Here is a 21,897-nt window from a genome sequence, read left to right as displayed (position 1 = left end):
TCCCAGAATCTGACCCTACATTCCTGGTCCTCCTCTACCTCCCAAGTGTTTAGACTACAGGTGTGTGCCACCAGGCCTGGCTCCCCTGGCTAATTTCTGATTTTGTTATTTATAGTGTGTGTGTGTGTGTGTGTGTGTGTGTGTGTGTGTGTGTGTACATGCATGCATTTTTCCCACACACACATGCGCATGGATATATATGTGGAGGTCAGAGGGAATCTTGTAGATGGTTCTAACTTTGTCACATAGGTCACAGGGGTGGAACTCAGGTTGTTAGTTCTGCACAGAAAGTATTGTTATCCACTGAGCCATCTTGCTGGCCTGTAATCTCAGTTTGTGTTTACCATTAGACCAAATATTGTTATGAAGTTAACAGGACACCAAAAATAATGAGAAAGACCATGAGTATTATGGTTTGAATTTAAGAAGTTTCCAAAGCTTCTGTTTAGGGGTTTGGTTGTCAGTTGATTGGTTTTTGGGAAATGATTGACTCTCAAGCTCTCAGACTTAATAAAATTTCCCTTGATGATTATAACATGATAGCATATTGGGAGGTGGGTCCTACTTAAGAAAATGAGGTGTGAATGGTATGCCTTGGAAAGATCTAACACTGGCTGTGCCATCTCTCTCTTAAAAATATTAATTATTTGAGAGAGAGAGAGAGAGAGAGAGAGAGAGAGAGAGAGAGAGAGAGAGAGAGATTAGATGACTTGTAGGAGTTGGTTCTCTCTGGAGTCTTGTGAGTCCTGGGGACTGAGCTTAGGTTCTCAGGGTGGTGGAAAGAGCCTTTCCCTCTGAAAGCTTTCTTCTTTCTCTCTCTGCTTCCTGGCTGCCTTGAGGTGAGTAACTCTGCCCTGCCACGTGCTTCCCACTATAATGCTTTTTGTCTTACTATGGTCCAGGGACCACAGAGCCAAGTGGCCATGGATTAAAATCAGGAGCAATTAAATCTCCCCTCTTTAACTCTCTCCAGTCATTTGTCACAGTAATGGAGAACTGATTGACACAGGGATAAAAGCTGTCCAAGTGATGCCCAATAAACCCACGGGATAAGTAAAGCTGACTACCGATTCTGCTGTTGTAGTAATACATGATGGGTCCATGCATTTATCGGATGTATATTATTGTGAGGGTCAAAATCACAGCTAGAGGCCCCCAGCACTCACCTGCTTCTTCATAAATTGGAATTAAAACAACTAGGGTGTAGCTTCTTAAGAAGGTATGGCTGAGGGCTGGAGAGATGGCTCAGTGGTTAAGAGCACTGATTGCTCTTCCAGAGGTCCTGAGTTCAAATCCCAGCAACCACATGGTGGCTCACAACCATCTGTAGTGGGATCTGATGCCCTCCTCTGATGTGTCTGAAAACAGCTGCAGTGTACTCATATACTTAAAATAAATGAATAAATCTTAAAAAAAAGATTCCAACACAGGAAATTAAAAAAAAAAAAAACAACAAGAAACAAAAAGAAGGTGTGGCTGAGAACACGAGGAGTTGGAGTGGACAGATAGACATGAAGCAGCCATGACTCTGAAGACTGGAGCAAAGGGTGAGAGAGCCTCCGTGCAGTGCTACTGTGGCAGCACAGCAGATGGAAGGGGCACCAGCAGGTGCCTAGGCAGAGACCTAGGGAGTGCAGCTGGCGTGGAATCAGCACGCACAGAAGGGTAGCCTCAGCCCCACTGTTTGGAAATCTGCGGAACAAGCTGTTGGTAGAGAACCTTTCTGCATTTCCCACGCACATTGGCAATGCTGTTATGAGGAAGGTGGTGTTCTTGAGAAGGGAGAACGGTGTGTTGCAGCTTGCAGCTTCGGGAAACAAAAGCCCCTTTGTTTTACTGTCCCCTTCTGCATTGGAAAACTCAGGCCAAGAGGAATGTGCTCTCAGTGAATAGCTTTAAAAGCTAGTTTGCCCATAGAGGAGACTGTCGTACTACAGTTCTGTGCCAATGGTGCTTGCTTGGTAGGTAAGAGGAAATGAACGCAGAACTCACTTTCCCCACTAATACCGTTGCTAGCTTAGGAACTTGAAGAACCAAGCAGATGAATCTCATTGCTGGCCCGCCGTACCCAGCTCCTCAGTGCAGATAGTCACTGTCACCTCTGCACAGGCTTCAGAAGGCCCCTGCAGTGCTTAGCCTTGGCTCTCTCAGAACTAAACAAGACTAAGAGCTGATTGGAAGCATTTCAGTAGCAACAATACTTTCCTTTCTTATTGAGACTATTTTTCACAGCAAGGACTACATAAAGAAACCATGTTTTGAAAAACTAAAACAAAAACAACAAAAACAAAAATAAAGAGCAAACCAGAAAAAAGGCTTATTTTTCTAATTATTTGGTGCATGTATTTTGCTTCACATTTTTTGTCTTTTAATACTTTGTTTTTATTTATGGTACTGACTTTGTTTCTACCTTTCTCTTGTTTCCTTTTACTCTTTTTCTGTTGTCTGGGTTAGAGTCCAGGGCTCTCATACGCTAGGTAGGTGCTCTAACAATAGCTAGTAATATCCCCAGTTCTCTTTTTAACTTTTCTTTTTGTGACCTTTTTCTTTCACTCTTAGGCAGTTTTACCATTTAAAATTTTTAAACAATTTATTTCATTTTTATTTGTTTGTGCACATACGCATACATGGTGAGCAGAAGACAACTTGAGCGAAGGTTTTCAGACTTGGCAGCATTTGCCATTCATACCAGCCCTCTCTACGGTCCTGCCTTTACTTTGTCTTATTTGTCCTGTCATTCCAGTTGGTGGTAACATTTTTTATATTGTAGTTTTCCTTCTCTTTTCAGTATTTCTCTGTCTGTTTTGCTTCCATTAGTCTGTTCCTCTTCCAGATAGGGTTAGGAACTGACCCTAATATTTGGAGCACTTTGTGTAGATGTTCTACTGTGAGTCATTCTCCATCTTACTTAAGAGAAATTATATCTTATTCACTGTGATTCATCTCTGCTGGGACCTCAGAGAATATCTCTACCTTAAAAATAGGGCTTGGGGCTGGAGAGATGGCTCAGTGGTTAAGAGCACTGACTGTTCTTCCAGAGGTCCAGAGTTCGAATCCCAGAAACCACATGGTGGCTCACAACCATCTGTAATGAGATCCAATGCCCTGTTCTGGTGTGTCTGAAGACAGCTACAGTGTACTTATATATAAAAATAAATAAATCTTAAAAAATAGAAGACATTAGAGCTGTCAGGATGGTTTCACAGGTAAAGGTATTTGCCACCTGAGGGTGCAGGCCTGACAACCTGAGTCAGCTCCCGAGAGCCCACATAATGATAGAAGACTAGAGAGGTTTTACAGTTGTCCTCTAACCTCAACATGTGTACCATGGCATTTGCTCCACACACACACACACACACACACACACACACACACACACACACACACACACACACACTAAAATGCTGTAAATTAGAAAAAAGATGTCCTAAAAGCCCCATAGCTAGCACCTGAGCCTCAAGTAAGCACAGTTAGGGGCGCCCAGTGATCTGCCCCTGGATATTCACTCTTATAGCACCAGCAGAGAAGAGTAACGGCCTCATCGCTTATGTCCAAGTCACACCATTCCAGTATTTCTTCCGTCTGCACACTACTGAGAAGACTTAGTACATAGTTCATGGGTTCTAATACAACAGTCCAACATGCCAGAGGGATGTCTCTTGTTGTAAGACCTACAACAAAAAGAGAGACTCAGTTTTCAAAATATTGTCTAATGAGTTCAGTTCTATCTGATGTAATGTGTATGCTTCTAAGTCCATGTTCAGTGAACACTGAGTATTTTAAGTTACAAAATAACACTGGGCATGTTGATACTCACCTACAGTGGGGAACAGGAGGAAGGATTTCTCCGTATTCGAGGTCAACCTGGTCTTGGTAGGAAGTTCTAGGCTACCACCAGGGCTACACAGTGAGACCTTGTTTAAACAAATAGTACCAAGTTGCAATGTGCAGCATCCACACATGATGACCGTGACTGCGTCACTGTATTGGAGCTTGCTAGGCTTTGATGTGCAGTGCTAAGTGCTGGCCGTCACAGCTGTTAGTCTGAGCACTGGGCAGACGGATGATTGTGATGCACAGACTAGCTGTTCTGTCTCTACTGCAGGAAGCCTGGACTCTGTACAAATTTATGTGCTAAAAGATACAATTAGTTTGATCTTTTTCCAGCTATTTTAAAGTGTGAGAAACACTTAGTTAATAGGCCATACAAAAGATTGTAGGCCAACTTTGACCCATCGCTATATTTTGCTGAATTATTGGATTCATTCACATACAAAATGTTAATTTTTTATTTTAAATCATTTTAGTGAATCATGCTTCCTTGTTTTAAAAGAGAGAAATCTGAGCAGACACTGTAAGGGTTAAATGATAACTTGCCTTTTAAAAAACCCAGTAGAGGAAGTTAAGTGTAATGGCTCAGGTGGGAAATCCCAGCACTTGGATGCTGAGAACAGGCTGGCCAGAGAGTTCCAGGTCAACCTGAAATAAAGAGTCACATCTTACCTTTACAAAGCTAAACTCAAATTAGAACTTGGTTTTGGGATGAAAAATATTCATGTTGAAATAAATGTCACATTTGTCTATCTGTTGTTATTTAATCATATTATTAAGGGTATAGAGAATGCTTATGTATTAAAATTAAAAAGACTACTAGGGTATTTAAATATAGGAGTTGGAGAGATATCGTCATGGTTAGGAGTACTTACTATTCTTCCAAAAGACCATGTAGTTGCCAGCATTCACATCAGGTGGCTCACAAGCACCTGTGACTCTGATCCAGGAGATTCAGTGCCCTTCTCTAGCCTCCATACATACCTCTCCAGAATACGTGAATGAAAAGAAAATCTAAATCTTTAAAAATGAATATTAAATATATAGATTTTGGGGGCTTATAAATTACTGTAAATTATATATTATCTTAGTCTAGTTTTATATTTCCCATTGAGCATAAACAATTGGCTTCTAGCTGATCTTAGGAATCTATGATTGTTGAGTGAATAATAGACATGATAATCCCAGCATTAATTACTGTGTAGCCTGGGTGTTGGCCTAGAATTCCCTATCCAGACCAGGCTGACCTTGAACATGGAGAAATCTCTCTTCTGCTTCCCATCTGTAATCCTAGCATTGGGGAGAGGCAGAAGGATGGCTAAAGGCTCAAGGCCAAAATGGTCTACATAAGGAACTACAGACCAGACCAGTCAAGGCAGCATAGGGAGGAAGACTGGTCCAATCCTTTTCTCTCCAAAAAAAGATAATTTGAAAAATGAGGTGAATTTAAAAATAGTTTTATTCTCTAAAATGTATCCCGTAAAATATTTCTCCTAGTATATACATTCCACAGGAGAGTGTGCTTTTTTGTGACCATAAATTGTATTAGAAACAGCTTAGAATATTTCTTAAGGGGTAATGTTAAAAAAACCCATAGTGAAGAGAGAAATATTCAGAGTTAAAATATTCATGGTAATCAAGACTAGAGCATGCAGAATCATTCCTTCTGACTTCACAAGGTAAACTGACAGAAATCTTCATGTTCCTTTATTTTCAGGCTTGTTGACATAGAGACAAAAGTTATAACATATATTAATTTTGTCACACACTTCCATGCATGATGCTGTAACAGGGAAAACTTAGCTTTGGAATTAGATGAGTTGGCTCTTTGGATCTGAGCCCCAATACTACTGTCTTTCTGGTCTTGAGACAAATGACTTAACCTCTTATTTTTAAAACTAGTTTATTTTTTTAATTAGAGAAGGGTCACTTTGTAGGCCTGGCTGTTTTAGTACTCTTTTGTAGACCAGGCTGGCCTTGAACTCACACAAATCCTTCTTCCTCAGCTTCTTAGCCCACTGCTGCCAATCTGGAAGTCCCTGGGAACTGAACCTAAGTTGGAATCAGAACTAGAAAGGTAGTGAGAGTCAGTTCATCTGCCTCTCCTGCGAGCCAGCCTGCCCATCACTGGGCCCTGGTGACACAGACCCACGTCCTACTTAAACACGTTCAGAGTCAGTGTCTGCGTGCGTCATCCTTTCCCTCGCTCTCCTCCACTCCCTGCTCCCCTCCCCACTCCATTCACATCATCAGCCACTCTGATACACCCTGCAGATCTGAGGCTGCTTGGAGTCTGAGCTGGGGTTTGAATCAAAACTTCATTTCAAGTAGGGCCTTCAGAGCCAGCTTATCTTCCCCAACCCCCACATTGCCAGCCACCCCACCCACTGCATAGATCTGAGACAGTTTGAAATCCAATTGTGGAATCTGGACTGGAAATTTAAGGAAGGAACTGTTAGAATCTCAATTCCTAGCCTCCAACCTACTTTCTGGATCCAAAGCCAGTACAGTTAGGGAATCCAACCCAGTCCTCTCCCTACCCACTGCTCCTATTGGACCATGTGGAATCTCATCTGGAATCCCAGAGGGGGCCTAAGACTGAAAACAGTATCTTAGTTAGGGTTTCTGTTGCTGTGATCAAACATCATAACTAAAAGCACTTGAGGAGGAAAGGGCTTATCTTACTCTCAGGTCACTCCATCCCTGAAGGAAGTTAGTACAGGAACTCAAGGCACAAACTCAAAGGCAGGAACTGAAGCAGAGGCCATGGAGAACACTGCTTACTGGCTTGTTCCTTATGGCTGTTTCAATGTGCTTTCTTCTAGTACCAAAGACGAACCACAGCCTACTGTAAACTAGGCCCTCCCACATAAATTGTTAATCAAGAAAATGCCTCAAAGGCATGCCCACAGGCCAGTTTGAAGGAGGCATTTCCTCAGTTGAGGTTCCCTCTTTACAGGTAACTCTACCCTGTCCCAAGTTGACAAAAATACCAAACATGACCCCAAACCATCATTCAGCTGGCCCACAACCTGAGCAATTGGGGTAATAACAAGGGTGAGACCACACAAACACCTCAAACACTGCCTAATACTGGTCAGAAAGACAGAGGACACTGTGTACTCTTTTAATACAGATCCACTAAGAGGATATTATAATTATAAACATTTATGTACCAAACACAGGAGCATCTAATTTAATAAAAGAAACACCCTTAGATATAAAATTACAGATTTACCCCAATACGGTGACAGTGGTGGTGGCACACACCTTTGATCCTAGCACTCAAGAGGCAGAGGCAGACAAGACTTAAACAGAGAGACCCTGTCTTAAAAACAAACAAAAAAACAAAGAATACCGATTTTTTTTTTGCCAAATTAACAGAAGAGATCTAAATTCATAAAATCATAGATGAAAATGGAGATGTTGCAATATTCAGTTAGGAAATTCAGAGAACTATAAGGCCATGGTTTAACTGGATCCACCAAACTGGATAACTTAAAAGAAATGGATGGATTTCTAGGTATATACAACCTGCCAGAATTTAGTCAAGATGAAGCAAATAATTTAAACAACTGTAATATGAGATAGCGCTTTAGTTTAAAATCTCCCGGCAAAAACTATGCAGGGACAGGTAGATTTCAGTAGTTTTCTATAAGACCTTTTCATAGAAGAATTAACACCAATACTTCTCAAATTATTCTGCAAAATAGAAATTGAAGGAATACTTCCAAATTCTTTTTATGAAGTCATTAGTACCCTGATACAAAGGTCAAATACTTAACAGATAAAAAGAGGTTACAGACCAGTATCTTTTATATAGATACAAAGAGAATTGAAGAATACATCAAAAAGATTATCCACCATGATCAAGTTAGTGTCATCCTAGATATGCAGGGTTGGTTCAAGATATGTAAATCAAAAAACAGTTTTACAACAGTCCTACAGCCAACATCATTCTAAATAAAGTGCTTCCACTAAAATCACTGTTGACTGTTGTTTGAAGTTAACTAGAATAAGACAACTGAAGGAGATGATACAGATAGGAAAGGAAGAAGTCAGTATACTTGTTTACAGAAGACATATTTCATAAATAAGAGACTCCAAAGTCTCAGCAGAAAGTGTGTACAGATGATATAACACATTTGGCAATATAGCAGGGTACACAACACACAAAGATCAATAGCTGTTCTATGGACAAGTGACAAAGATGCTTAGAATGGAACCAGCTTCCACAATAGCATGCACACACATCATGTAATAGCTAAGGAAATGAAAGACTCGTTTAATAAAAACTAAGATATTGAAGAATGAAAACACCGGAAAGACAGAAACATTTGTCATGCTTATTGATTGGTAGTATTCATAGTGTGGAAATGGCCGCCTTATGGAAAGCAATAGAGATTCATTGCAATGCCCTTCAAAATTCCAACACAGTTCTTCGCAGAAATTGAAAAAAATAAATTTCACATACTATTAAATAGACAAAATCCCCATGATAGCTAAGACAATCCTGAACAATAAAAGAACTGATGGAAGTACTACCATTCCTGATTTAAGTTATGCTACAGAGCTATAGTAATAAAACCAGAATGGTATTGGAGAAGGAGGGAGAGAGGGAGGGGGGAAGGGAGGGAGGGAGGGAGGGATAGAGAGTTGTTTCCCCGCACCTGTACTTACAACCATCTGCTCCAGGTGATCCACCATTTTCTTTAGGTCTCCAAGGGCACTGCATGCATGTGGCACACAGACATTCATTCAGTTAGAACACCTGTAGGTTTTTTTTTTTATTAAAAAAGAGGTATTGATCAATAGAATAGAATTTAAGAACTCCAGACATCCAAGAAGCCAAAAGAACACATTGGTGAAAAGAGCATCTTCAACTGGTCTAACTGCATAGCTGTGTGTCAGACAATGAAAGTACAGCTTTCTCTCCCAGCCTGTGCAAAACTGGGTTTCAAATATAAGACCTAATATCCTGAACCTGATAGAAGAAAAAGGGAACAAGGTTGAACAAAAGGCACAGGAAAGGGACCAGACATTACTAGCACAGGCATTAAGACGAAGAGTGAACAAATGGAACCTCATAAACCAAAACTTCTGAACAGCAGAGGACAGACACCATATTTGAAGAGGCAGCCCACAGGAGGGGAAAGTTCTTTATCAATTACACCTCTGAAAGTTGTAGGATAAAAAGCAATAGCCCTACAAAAACTGCAGTTCAATGGGATATGGATCTGAAGAGAGTTCTCAAGAGATGAAGAACAGATGGTTGGAAAACATTTTGAAAAGTGTTCAACATCCTTAGCCATCAGGGAAACACAGACCTACATTGAGATTTCATCTAATCCAGTTGGAATGGTCAAGATTGACAAAACAAACAACAGCAGAAGCAGGAAAAAGGGAACACACATTCACATCTTGTAGGCGCGCAAATCAGAATGGCCGTTAAATAATAAGTTAGTGTGCGGTTAATCAAAAGCCAAACACAGCGTCACCACAGGAGCCAGCTATGCGGCTCCTGAGCTCCATCTTACTACAGAGAAACTTGCTCAGCTCTACCACTGAGTTTTGTGTAAAAGCTTGCAATTGGAAGCAGCCTAGATGTCCACCAATTGATTAATGGACAATGACAATGTGGAACACTTATAGAATGTAATATTCATGTTAACAAAAATGGTTGTATGAAATTTTCAGATGAATGGATGAAACTGGAAAACACTGTTGAGTCAGGTAACCTGCACCCAGAAGGACAAACACTGTATGGTCTCCCTCATATCTGAGTGTTAGCTTTTAAGCTTTGGATATGTGCACTTCATTTAGAAGACCCACCTCTAGCCAAGGAGTTAATCACAGCAAATGGCTTCTGGGAGAGGGAAAATCCACTTCCTTCAATAGAGTGACACATTTACTACACTCCAGGGTAGTGTAACACAAACTGAACTCCGTGGCTTTTGTTTGTCTTTTGAGAGAAGGAGAACGTGAACTTGGATGTATAGGCAGGAGAGTGATGATCTGGGAGGATCTGGGACAGTATTGAAAATCAGAATACATTGTATACAAAGAATAAATAGAAATATTATTTTTAAACATTAGTGGAGTTTTTTTGTTTTTGTTTTGTTTTGTTTTTTTAAAGACACGGTCTCACTGTGCAGCCTGGCTGGCTTCGAGCATCACTGTACATAGACTAGCCCACCTGCTTCCACCTCCTGAGTGCCAGGATTAAAGGTTGCATCACCGCATTGGGCTTTAACTCTTTACATTTCGTCCATTAGTGCTGGGGGTGGGGAATGTGCATACCACCGAACACTTATGGAGATACAAGACGATGTTCTCTTTTCACCACTGAGTGCTCGCATTGACCTCAGGTGACCAGAGTAATGGCAAGCTCCTTTCCCCTGAACCATGTTGTTGGCCCATCACTTAACTTCTTTCTTGCATTTATAAAAGGGAATATGATACCCACCTTTGTATGTTTTTGTAAAGAAACAGTCTGCGAGAAGTGCTTGATAGAGCACAGCACCCAGGGCAGACACAGCAGGGCTGTCAGTGCACTGCAGTGACTTCCCACTTTTCTCCTAGGAGGGGTGTGTGTGTGTGTGTGTGTGTGTGTGTGTGTGTGTGTGTGTGCGTGCGTGCGCGCGCGCATGCGTGTATGTACCTGTGTGTTAGTGTAGGTTTATGTGTGTGTGCCCTTGTATGCAGAGTCTACAAGTAGACCTCAGGTTTGTTCCTCAGGAGCTGTCCACCCTCTTTTTTTGAGATAGAGTCTTTCATTGGCTTAAAGCTCTATGGGCAGGATGGACCAGTGAGCCTCGGGTATGTGACTGTCCTGCCTTCTGGTGCTAAGATTGCAAACAAACCAGTTAGACATCTTTGGTTTTGGGAACTGAACTTGCGTACTTGTGTTTGCAAGGCAAGCAGTTTCTCATTGACGGGCGTCCCTTACCCCCATACTGTATTTCGAATGTGCTGGCTATGTAATTCAGTGTGTACACACGTGTCTAGCACACACAGAACTCTAAATTCAGTCCTTAGAACTACATAAAACGTGGCGTGTGGCATGCACCTGTAATCCCAGCAATCAAAAAGTGGAGGCAGGAGGATCAGAAGAGAGAGCACGGCCATCCTCAGCTAGGTACCACATTTGAGGCCAGTTTGGGCTAATAAATGTTTTGAAATTCATTTTTTTCATTTGTAATGACAAAATAAAGTTAGTGTTTCACGCCTGGTAGGATCTGTAGTTGCTACTGTGGTAGGCCTTTAGTGCTCAGCAGGTGTCCAGCACGCTTTAAGTTCTTGTCGTTTCCCTTGCAGTGGTGGCTCTGTATATAATTTGTACACAGATGAGGATGAAGAGACTGAGCCTTCTCCTTCTGGGCAACAAATCATTGAAAATTCAATAACTATGAACAAGATGAAGCTGCTGAAGGCTAAGATGGAGAACATGAATCTCAGCAAAAAGGTGAAGCCGTTGGCTGTGCGCCACGCCTTTCTCTAGCTTACACTGGCAGGGCTCACGGCTCCGAGGTCTGCTGCTCACTGGAAAACTATAAAATATTACTCTCTGCACGTTTCTGGCCTCAGCTTATTTACTAAGATGTGACAAATGAGTATTGAGATTTTTAATCTCGTAACACACCTGAGAGGGTTAATGCACATTTAACACAGTTTGTCCTTAAAATGTCATGGCTGTAGTATGGAAAGGTGCTAAAAGATAGCTTTATCTTTTAATAATTACCTTTAAAATGCGATTTCAAGATCTATGGACACTGAGAAAGGAACACCACAGCCTAGGCTGGTCCAGAACTTAGTATATAGCCCAGACCTGCCATGAACTCCCAGCAATCCTCCTGCCTTAGTCTCCTGAACGTTTGGATCATAGGTGTGTGCCCACCACGCCTAGAGGATATTTTCCAGTTTAGTTTTAGTAGACACTAAAATAGTCCCAAAGTGAATAACCCACATTCCAGCATTGGGTAAAACTTTAGTCTTCCACATTCTTGATAGTTGTTTTTGTTTGTGTCTGTCTGTCTGTCTGTCTGTCTCCTCATTTCTGCTCTTTTCCCCCACCCCACACAGCTGCACTATTTCTTGCCTTCTTTTCACCCTGCTAATGTTTTCCCATATAAAATACACAAACTTTTAAAGGAATTTTTGGAGCCTAGCCAATGGATATATACATACATGTACATACATACATACATACATACATACATACATACATACATACATTATATATATAATTTGTCATGCCTGCAGCCTTAGGTCCAATCCCTATTAAGGTAGGAGGAGAGAACTGACTCTTTTTGGAAGCTGTCCTCTGACCGCCCCATGCATGCCATGGCAAATCACCCCTGAAAATAATAATAGGAAAATTAGGCTCTGCTTGATGAATTCTTTGACATAACTCAGGTAGTCCTTTTTTTCTTTTTTCTTTTCTTCTGTTGTTTGTTTGAGGCAGGCTCTCAATGTGTTTACCTGACTGTTCTGGAACTCACTATATAGAGCAGGCTGGCCTCAAACTCATAGAGATTCTCCTGCCTCTGCCTTCCGAGTGCTGGGATTAAAGGCGTGCATGGCCACACCTCGTTCCCCTGCCTCTTTCTGTAAAAATTTCCTTCATAATCTTTCCTAAAATAAAGGCTATTTTTGTATATATTTCCACAACTAAGTTTTGTCTGCTATGAAACATTATATACATAGAAACATAGACAATACAGCCTTTTATGCAATTCTGGCCTATTTTTCTTCAATATAAAATGTAAGAATTCTTTTAGGTATATTTTAAATATTATTTAAACTACACTGTGAATCTCCTTTTTGTTTCTCTATTCTATGATAAGCATTCAGGTGACTGAGTTATGGCGTTTATTAACAGAACCGTTTGGAGCACACTTGTACATGCATTCTTGGATGGACACATGCACTTTATTTTCGCATTGTATACGTAGCAGAAAATTCAGAATCATAGGAAAGATAACCTGTCTTATGCTGTGTTGCCAGGTACACGATGAGCGTCACAGTATCCTCTGTGTGGTGTAGGAGGAAGTCATGCGTTTTAGGTTAGCCTGTTAACTAAGTTCTATGCCAGTTTAGGCTACATAGTGAGACCCTGCCTCACACAGACAAACAGAAGTTAGCGTAACGGTTTACATAGGTTTACAAGCAGGTCAGACTACACCAGCAGCAGGAGAGCTCCGCTTGAGCCCTGTCCTTGCCATCTTCATCTTAACCTGTATTGGTTTTTATTTAATTTTTCTTATAATGAATAATGCTTACTTAAAAATGTTGACTCTTTATTTGGTTGAAATTCTGTTTTTTATGCATTGCCACATAGTTTGTTCATTTTAAAATTAAGTTACTTTGCCTTTGTTTATTGGTTTGTAGACATTTAAAAAGTGTACTTCGGAGCTGAGTTTGATGGTGTACTCACGTTATCCCTGCTTGGGAGGTGAAGCCAGGAGCATCTGAGTTCAGAGTCAGCCTCAGCTTAGCAGACTTGAATGTAGTCTGGGTGACGTAAGGCCTGTCTCAGAGCAACCAGTGCACATACACTTATGTATGATCCAAGGTCTCTGTTAGATGGATGTTTGTAGGTTCTAAGACTCCATGGCTTTCTCTTTCACCTATTTTTGATGAATATTGTTAATATTAGTGTATTACAGTTTAGCAGTTTTGCTTTTATGATTAGTATTTAATAAATTTTATGACATACTTTTTAATCACAGACCTTGAAGATAATACTTTCATGATTTTCTCCAAAATTTTTTGATGATTGTTTCTTTCTAGTTTAGATCTGTAATTCATCTGATTTCTTTGAGATAGTTATGTGTAAAGATCTTATTTTTAATCACATGATGAACAATTGACCAAAAAGCTGTTATAATTTTTTTATATAATAGAACTGTGAGATATATGAAGCAAAACCTATAAGAAATAGATGTATACCTGTCTTCAAAGATTTCCACTCTGAGCATAACTGGTAGAACAGAGAATTGGAAAGGTTTCTGAGAGGCCGTGAGGACCATTATCAACTCACTCGATGCAGTTGGCATTTGCACAATGCTTCACCCAACAACAGAACGCACACTACTTTCTAAGGGAATACATTGGAATATTTATCAAAAGAAAGAGAAAAAAGGAAGAAGGAAGGAAACAAAAGACAAAGTGCAATATTTTATACAAAAATAAATTCTAATAAAATTCAGAAAGATTCAAATCAGTAAAAATGCTCTGGTTTACAAAGAATAAAACTGGAAATCAATAATAGATATCTGGAAAAGATATAATATTTCAAAATAAAACACTTCTGAGTAACTCATAGGTCAAAGAACAAATAGAAAGATAAGTCAAAATAGTTGGATCAAACAATTCTGGTAATGCAGGCTGAGTGACATTTTTAGGAATATGAAATAATTTTACAATGTTGGCAATGACCCATTCTTGGTTGTGACTTTCTTTTTTATTTCTAAATATTTTTCTTAGAAGTTTTATTCATTGGAGGGAAGTGATTTTCAATTTGCTGTCATACAGCAAAATTGAATGAATTTCACAGAAAGGATACTATCACCTACTTAGTATTTTAACTTATTTTTATTTTAAACAGTGGTAAAATATATAGTATTTACTATCCATCTTATTTAGTTATTTATTTAGTTAATAGAGTCCCACATAACCTAGGCCTGCCCCAAACTCACTATGTGGTTAAAACTGGTCTTGAACTCATAAATCTTGTCTCTCTGTCTCCTATCTGTCATCACTACAGGAATGGGTAACTGTGCAAGCTTTAACTGTCTTCAAGTGTAACCCTGTTAGTGGTGTTAACAAAGCCTCCAGAACTTTGACTTTGTTTTCAAACTATTTTGGTATTCCTTAAGACCAACTTCCTGTTACCCTCTCTTTAACTTTGGGCTGGTACCATTCCATTTCCCATTTCTATGCGCTTGTCTACTGTAGAGACTGTACATAAGGGAAATAGAGGATTTGTGGCTAGATTATTTAATTTGTATGACACCTCTGCAGTTCATGCATGGTACAGCACGTGTCAGAATCTCCATTTTAGACTGCATGTATGTACCATGTTTTGTTCATTCATTCACCTGTCACCTGTCAAGTGGACTTGTGAATGCCATGTGTACAAATATTTCTTTGGAATTTAGGCTTCTCTCTCTCTCTCTCTCTCTCTCTCTCTCTCACACACACACACACACACACACACACACACACACACACACACACACACACAATTTCTTTCTTAGATAATTCAGCACATGTACACAATACATAATAACCCTCCCTTATTTCCCTACCTTTCCTGTCCAGTCTCCTTCCTCCCCATAAATCTCTCCTGTGTCTGTCTTGTATGTAACTCCTGAGTTTAACCAGGGCTGTCTATGACCCATGAGTCTGGACTTGTCCATTGGAGTCTGGTGGGCTCAGTAGTTGGTACACAAGTGACAGCCATATTAGATATTTAAGGAGTATTAAATGTTAATGTTAATATTAATATTGTTTGGTAATTATCCCTTAGTTTTTATTCATCTAAATTACAATATGATTAGATATAGTTTACACTGCTTTGACAAAAATGTCACACAAAATTGTATTCTTTATACAATATGTCAGTAGACATTATGGCAATTGGTAATATTTTCAATTTACCAGTTTAGAATTTACTTGTTAGCTCCAAAGTGGTTAAGTAGATTTAGGTAAGTTTTGGTTGCTGAAGTCTTTTGACTTTTCATTGTGTTTAATTTTTAGTTTTATTGCATGGAAATCAGAGAATATCATTTAAATTTCTGATGTTTAGAATTTAATTATTAGAGATCTGATTTTTCCACGTGTGTCCAATATATATTCAAAAGATAGTTTATAGTTTATTCTCTTAACTTCAGAGTTAAGTTTGATAGGTATTTACCTATGAGATCCACCCTATTGACTGGTTGCTTGGAGATGAGATGATTCTTCTTTGTCAGTTTGGTTTCTTCTGGAATGAGAACCTGTGACAGGTCTGTTCATCATAAGGGAGCATTTGCCATGAGATGTGACAACCGTCTGAAGCAGTGCTGTGCTGATCATAAAGCTCCGGGAGGGATTCTTGCTGTCCTGGACTGTGCTGTTTGCTTGGTTGGTCAGTCAGTTGGTTTTATTGTTTTTTTTTTTTTCAAGACAGAGTTTCTCTTTGTAGCCCTGGCTGTCTTGCGTTCTGTAGACCAGGCTGGCCTTAAGTTCACAGAGATCCTCCCTAAATGCATGTACCACCACCACCCAGCTTCTGGACTGAATCTTTAACATTTGCTTTTCTAATGTCAGCCCCAGACCTGACACATTTCGCCTCCTGCATGCTAGCTAAGTGACAGCTAGAAAACTTACTTGGCTTTCTCTTTTCTCCATACTGTCTCCAGTGTTTAGATGAACAGCAGTTCTACTTTAAAGAAAATGTAACAAATAATTTTCCTATCTGTATCCCTATAGATGTTTTAGTGTTAATGTCATGGCTGCGAAGAGCCTTTACTAAACTTTCCCCATACCCTTTGGTTAGTTGCATATCTTAATAATTCCAAGGAAAGGGAAGGTTAGATTGTAAGTACTGAACTTTTAGAACTCTAAAGCTTAAGAAAAAAACAGGCGAACATTTAAAGAGCACGTGGAGGGTGCATTTCTACAGTTCCAAGTGATGGTTTGTTCAGATAGAAAACATTTAGGCTTCAACACTGCCCTGCAGCTGCTTTGCTTTTTATACTGCAGTTTCTTTGTAAATTACTTCATTTTAAAAATGCTACGTCTTTCCCTGCCTTAGTCAGTATTCCATCACTGTGGAGAGACACTATGACCATGGCAACTCTTATAAAAGAAAGCCTTTAATTGGGACTTGCTTAGAGTTCTCTGGGGTTTAGTTCATTATCATCATAGGGAAGGGAGCATGGTGCCACAGAGGCACACACGGTGTGGAGAAGTTGAGGGTTCTACATCTGGATTAGTAGGCAGCAGGAAGAGGGAGTAACACTGGATCTGGCTTGAGCTTTTTTTTTTTTTTTTTTTTTTTTTTAAATATAACTATTGTAATTTATTTTCTTTTTTTCTTTTTCTTTTATTGGATATTTTCCAGTTTCCCCTCTGGAAACCCCATATTCCATCCCCCCAACCCCTGCCGCAGTGAGGGTGCTCCCCCACCCACCTACCCACTCCCTCCTGTTTACCCACTCTGGCTTCCCCTACTCTGGGGCATCGAGCCTTCACAGGACCAAGGGCCTCTAATCCCATTGATGCCCGACAAGGCCCATCCTCTGCTACATATGCAGCTGGAGCCATGGGTCAGGTTGGTTGGTGGTTTAGTCCCTGGGAGCTCTGGGGTGTCTGGTTGGTTGATATTGTTCTTCCTATGGGGTTGCAAACCACCTCAGTTACCTCAGTCCTTTCTCTAATTCCTCCACTGGGGACCCCTATCTACCTCTGTATTTGTCAGGCTCTAGCAGAGCATCTCAGAAGACACCCGTATCTGGCTCCTGTCAGCAAGCACTTCTTGACATTAGCAATAGTGACTGGGTTTGGTGGCTGTATTAGGGATGGATCCCCAGGTGGGGCAGTCTCTGGATGACCTTTTCTTCAGTCCCTGATCCACTCTTTTCCCTGTGTTTCCTCCTGTGAGTGTTCTCCCATCTAGAAACATCTACATTTGAGTCTTCCTACTTTTTGAGCTTCATGTGATCAGTGAATTCTTTTTTGGTATTCCAAGATTTTGGGCTAATATCCATTTATCAGAAAGTGCATACCATGTGTGTTCTTTTGTGACTGGGTTACTTCACTCAGGGTGATATTTTCTAGTTTCATCCATTTGCCTATGAATTTCATGAAGTCATTGTTTTTACTACCTGAGTAGTGTTCCATTGTATAAATGTACCACATTTTCTGTATCCATTCCTCTGTTCAAGGACATCTGTTTTTTTCCAGCTTCTGGCTGTTATAAATAAGGCTGCTATGAACATAGTGGAGCATGTGTCCTTGTTATATATTGGAGCATCATTTGGGTATATGCCCAGGAGTGTTATAGCTGGGTCCTCAGGTAATACTCTGTCCAATATTCTGAGGAACCATCAGACTGATTTCCAGAGTGGTTGTACCAGCTTGCAATCCCACCAACAATGAAGGAGTGTTCCTCTTTCTCCACATCCTCATCAGCATCTGTTATCAGCTGAGTTTGTTTATTTTAGCCATTCTGACTGGTATGAGGTGAAATCTCAGGGTTGTTTCGATTTGCATTTCCCTGATGACTAAGGATGTTGAACATTTCTTTAGGTGCTTCTCAGCCATTCGGCATTCCTCAGCTGTGAATTCTTTGTTTAGCTTTGTACCCCATTTTTAAATAGGGTTATTTGATTCTCTGTAGTCTTTTTCTTGAGTTCTTTGTATATATTAGATATTAGCCCTCTATTAGATATAGGACTGGTAAAGATCTTTTCCCAATCTGTTGGTTGTTGTTTTTTCCCATTATATAGTCGGTTTTGGAGAGGGTACCATGAGGTTCTGAGAAGGTGTATTCTTTGTTTTAGGATGACCTGTTCTACTCTTTGCACAGTAGAGCCTCCTTAAAATTTTAACAGTCAGCAGAGACTCCAGACAAGTTCAGGCTGCTTCCTTTTGACTTCAAGTAGCCCATTCTGGTATCCCAGACATTAGACCCTTTTCAGTATTTCCACAGGTGGGAGTTTTACTTTTGTTCTGTCGGCTCTAGGATGCCTACCTGTCTTTATTTGAAGCTATTCATTCTTGATTATTACCACAGACATAAGCTTTACATGATTGACTCTTCCACATTTGAGTGTTTGCAACCTCACACTAATTAGAAGTTTGCATTCTTTGTCTCCCTGTTTGTTGCCCATTTGGGTCATGGGTGATTTCATTTGCTGGTGTTGTTGATCTTTTTGGATGTCTGTGTGTTTATTTTTAGGGTATGCTGCCATTTAGATTTTGGCAACTGTTGTTTATTTCTAAAGCCTAGAATGCAATCTCATATTTTATAAAAATATTTTTTGTAAGTACATAGCTGTAGGTTGGCAAGACAACGGCTTCAGTGTAAAAGTGGCCGCAGGAGCCAGCTTGCTTTTACAAGGGGCCTCCGTCCATCCTGTGCAGTTTCCAGTGTGTGTCTTCCAGACCACCATCCTGTGTCTGCTGACCATCTCTGTGCTTAGGAGCTAAGGCTCCTCTCTCGAGCTCTCAACCTCACCCTTTCCATGATAACTTATTTGTAAACATTGTGTTGGGGAGGGCACATCCAGTCCTTGGTTCACTGACTCTCTAGGTGCATGTATACAGTTTGTACTTGTACTGTGACTAAGACACTTGGTATGACAAAAGGAAATAAAAGCAGAATTAATGGGGGAAAGCAAACGGATCCAAGTCCAGGTGAAGCAGGCACAGGCACTCCCAATGTCATCACGAGACAGGCCTGAGTCTCTGTGAGGAAACTGATGACCCATGTGAAATCTCTTCTCAGGAGACTCAGTTAACATCTCTGCATGACGGATTCTTTTCCATTTTAGAAAAAGGATCTTGTCTTGTTCCTATCTGTACCCTCGGCCAGATATATATCTGTATATTTCAGACTCAGAAGAAAAGGAGATGTTCAGTATAAACCATCTTGGTTGAGGAAGTAGCTGAGCCTCAACTACTACTGTGATGTTAGGGTGGGATCCCTTCCTGAAGTAACTCCACAGAAACCATCGAATGGACAGAACAGCCTTCACAAGTCCCACTTTAGTCTGCGTAGCTTTTTTTCTGAGTTCCACACATCCACACAGTCAGCTTACCAGGAAGAATGCCATATCACGTAATCAACATCTTAATAAAAGCCTTGGAAAGAATTAATTGTGAGGAAAATAAAACAAAATTATTTTTCTGTAACATCTTCAGAAAATTAAGGTCAATAAATTAATAAAACATCCTTCTCAATCATAATCTTAATACTTTTAATATTTTAAAGCAGTTCATTATTGTTTTGTATTGAGAAGAAGACTCCTCTTGTGGCCTTGGCTGGCATGGAATGGATTCTCTAAACCAGGCAGGCTGGCCTCAAACTCATGACAGACATCTTGCTTCAGCCTCCCAAGTGCTAGCATTACAGGTGTGACACACACCCAGCTTTTTGAACACTGTAAATTGAGGTAACAGAATGGCAATATGGTAAGTAACATCTTCTCCACTGATTAGTGCTGATGGATAGAAATAACTATGTTGAGGAATTACATGTGCACTCTTTTCTTGTAGCCTAAGAAAGTTGTCAAGGTAAAACCTCGCCCACCTATAGCTCCTCGGCCATCCAGCAGTTCTGCAGCAGCAGCCCGGCACAGACTGTTAAGAGTCCTCCCTCATATTGGGCAGTCTTGTTTGCCTTCTGGGAATGCATATGTCCCTGAAACATCCAGGAATGCAGGCACAAGCTCTGCAGCTCAGGCCCCTGCCGATAGACCAATGCCATCTCTCAGGAATGAGCTGCTGAAGGATGATGATAACTGGGAGAGGAACATGCTGTCTCACTCCACGAGTAGCATCAGACTGCTTCCTCAGCTGACCCACCTAGACCTGGAAAATGACAAAGAGCTTCCAGATTCTGTTCTTCATCTTGGATCATCCCTGCCTCGGCGGACCAAGCACCTTTCAGGAAACTTGTCATCTAATAATGAGGAGGATGTTGTCTTATTTCCACGGTCAGAAGAATGTGTAGCTGACGAGTTGCTCCTGCCAGAAGTAGGTCCTTTTGCTCCATTTGCAGAAGGAAATGGTGCGGAGCAGAGCAGTGGTGTAGAAGGGTTAGGGAAGGTAACACCAGAGTTCCCACTCACTAAAGGTGATGGAGGACTGAGGGCAGCAGAGCAGCCTCTGAGCCATATGGCAAGAGTGCTGAGCAGTGACCCAGGAGACAATGCAGTTCTTAACCACCACCGAGAGCCAGGCTCTCACAAGAACAGACTCCTGTCACCTCTTCTCTGTGTTGCACCAGTGTCACTACATAATTCTCTGGTGAAGCCACAGAGACAGTCGAAATGTTTTGAGTCAGGCAACCCCTCAGCGTCTACTTCACAAAACACCCTGCGGGAATTGGACATTCGAACCATAGCAGATTCTCCTTTCTCTAGGACTGCTCGCTTCCGTGGTGTTAAAGTCGATTCGCCTGGGAAAAGATCTGATGTTATTTCCAAAGTGGAAGCCCGAGATATTACAGAAATGGCTAACAAAGCTTCCAAAGAGCCCGTTGGTTGTGTAAACAACAATGGCTTTTTGGCCTCACTGGCACGGAGTGCGAGCAGAGACAGTTTGCATAGCACGCGTGGGGCAGGCAGGCTTCGGTCCTCCGGAATTGGGTTGTCTACAAACTTCCAGCATTTTCAGGATGAAAACATTAGGAAAAGTTCTCCCCAGTCAGAACCTACAGATTTTTTTCTAGTAAGTATTCTCTTTTCAGTTTTTTGTTCTAGTTGTATATGGAATGACTATTTCAAAGTTAGAATTTTATTTATATACATAAAAATGCTTACAATTGAATTGTCCCATAAATTTCACTAACATACTTGTCTTGTAGGAAATCTATTTGTTGCTTGTTTTTTTTTTTTTCTTCATTTTTTTGAGACAGGTTTCTCATGTAGCTCGGGCTGGCCTGGGACTTTGAGGATGGCCTTGAATTCTGGTCCTGCTTCCAGCTCCTGAGAGCTGGGGTTACAGGCAGTACTGCGACTTCACTGTTATTCGTATTTTTCAGTTTTACAGTGTTTCATTAAGAGTTTTTCCAGTATCCAGACTCCAAATTTTATTCTTTTACAGATCAATAATAAGCACAAGAAGTAAAATTAGATTCTGTTAATTTAAGCAAAAATAGAGCACATAGTATACAGTGGGTGCATGTTAGTAGTAGAGTACTACAGCATTTGATGCTGTTCTGCATTGACTCACCTCAGCAGGTGTTCTGTGTTTTAATTGCAGTCTGCCCGTGGTATTGGAATGAATGGAAGTAATGCAGCAGCAGGGAAGAGAATAGGTAAGCCACGCCTCCACATGCCGTGCTTGAGT

At 40.6% G+C, this 21,897-nt stretch overlaps 1 protein-coding gene across 7 annotated transcripts in view; it reads left to right on the top strand.

The window, feature by feature from the left end:
- Zfand4 (zinc finger AN1-type containing 4) overlaps positions 1-21,897 on the top strand; it is a 61,868-nt gene that overhangs the window by 28,868 nt on the left and 11,103 nt on the right. For 4 of the 7 annotated variants that reach the window (XM_032905839.1, XM_032905840.1, XM_032905838.1 and 1 more), the window contains 3 exons: positions 11,149-11,296; positions 20,101-21,276; positions 21,811-21,865. In XM_032905839.1, the coding sequence (XP_032761730.1) occupies positions 11,149-11,296; positions 20,101-21,276; positions 21,811-21,865 (1,379 nt within the window). Of the gene's footprint in view, positions 1-801; positions 840-11,148; positions 11,297-20,100; positions 21,277-21,788; positions 21,866-21,897 lie in introns of those variants that run through there. The other 3 variants (XM_032905845.1, XM_032905841.1, XM_032905843.1) reach the window with 3 other exon arrangements.

This window comes from Rattus rattus, chromosome 6, assembly GCF_011064425.1.
Source record: "Rattus rattus isolate New Zealand chromosome 6, Rrattus_CSIRO_v1, whole genome shotgun sequence".
In the NCBI taxonomy this organism is placed as follows: Eukaryota; Metazoa; Chordata; class Mammalia; order Rodentia; family Muridae; genus Rattus; species Rattus rattus.
The sequence above is the reverse complement of the archived record's forward strand: the minus strand, read 5'-3'. Positions and strand labels throughout refer to the sequence as shown.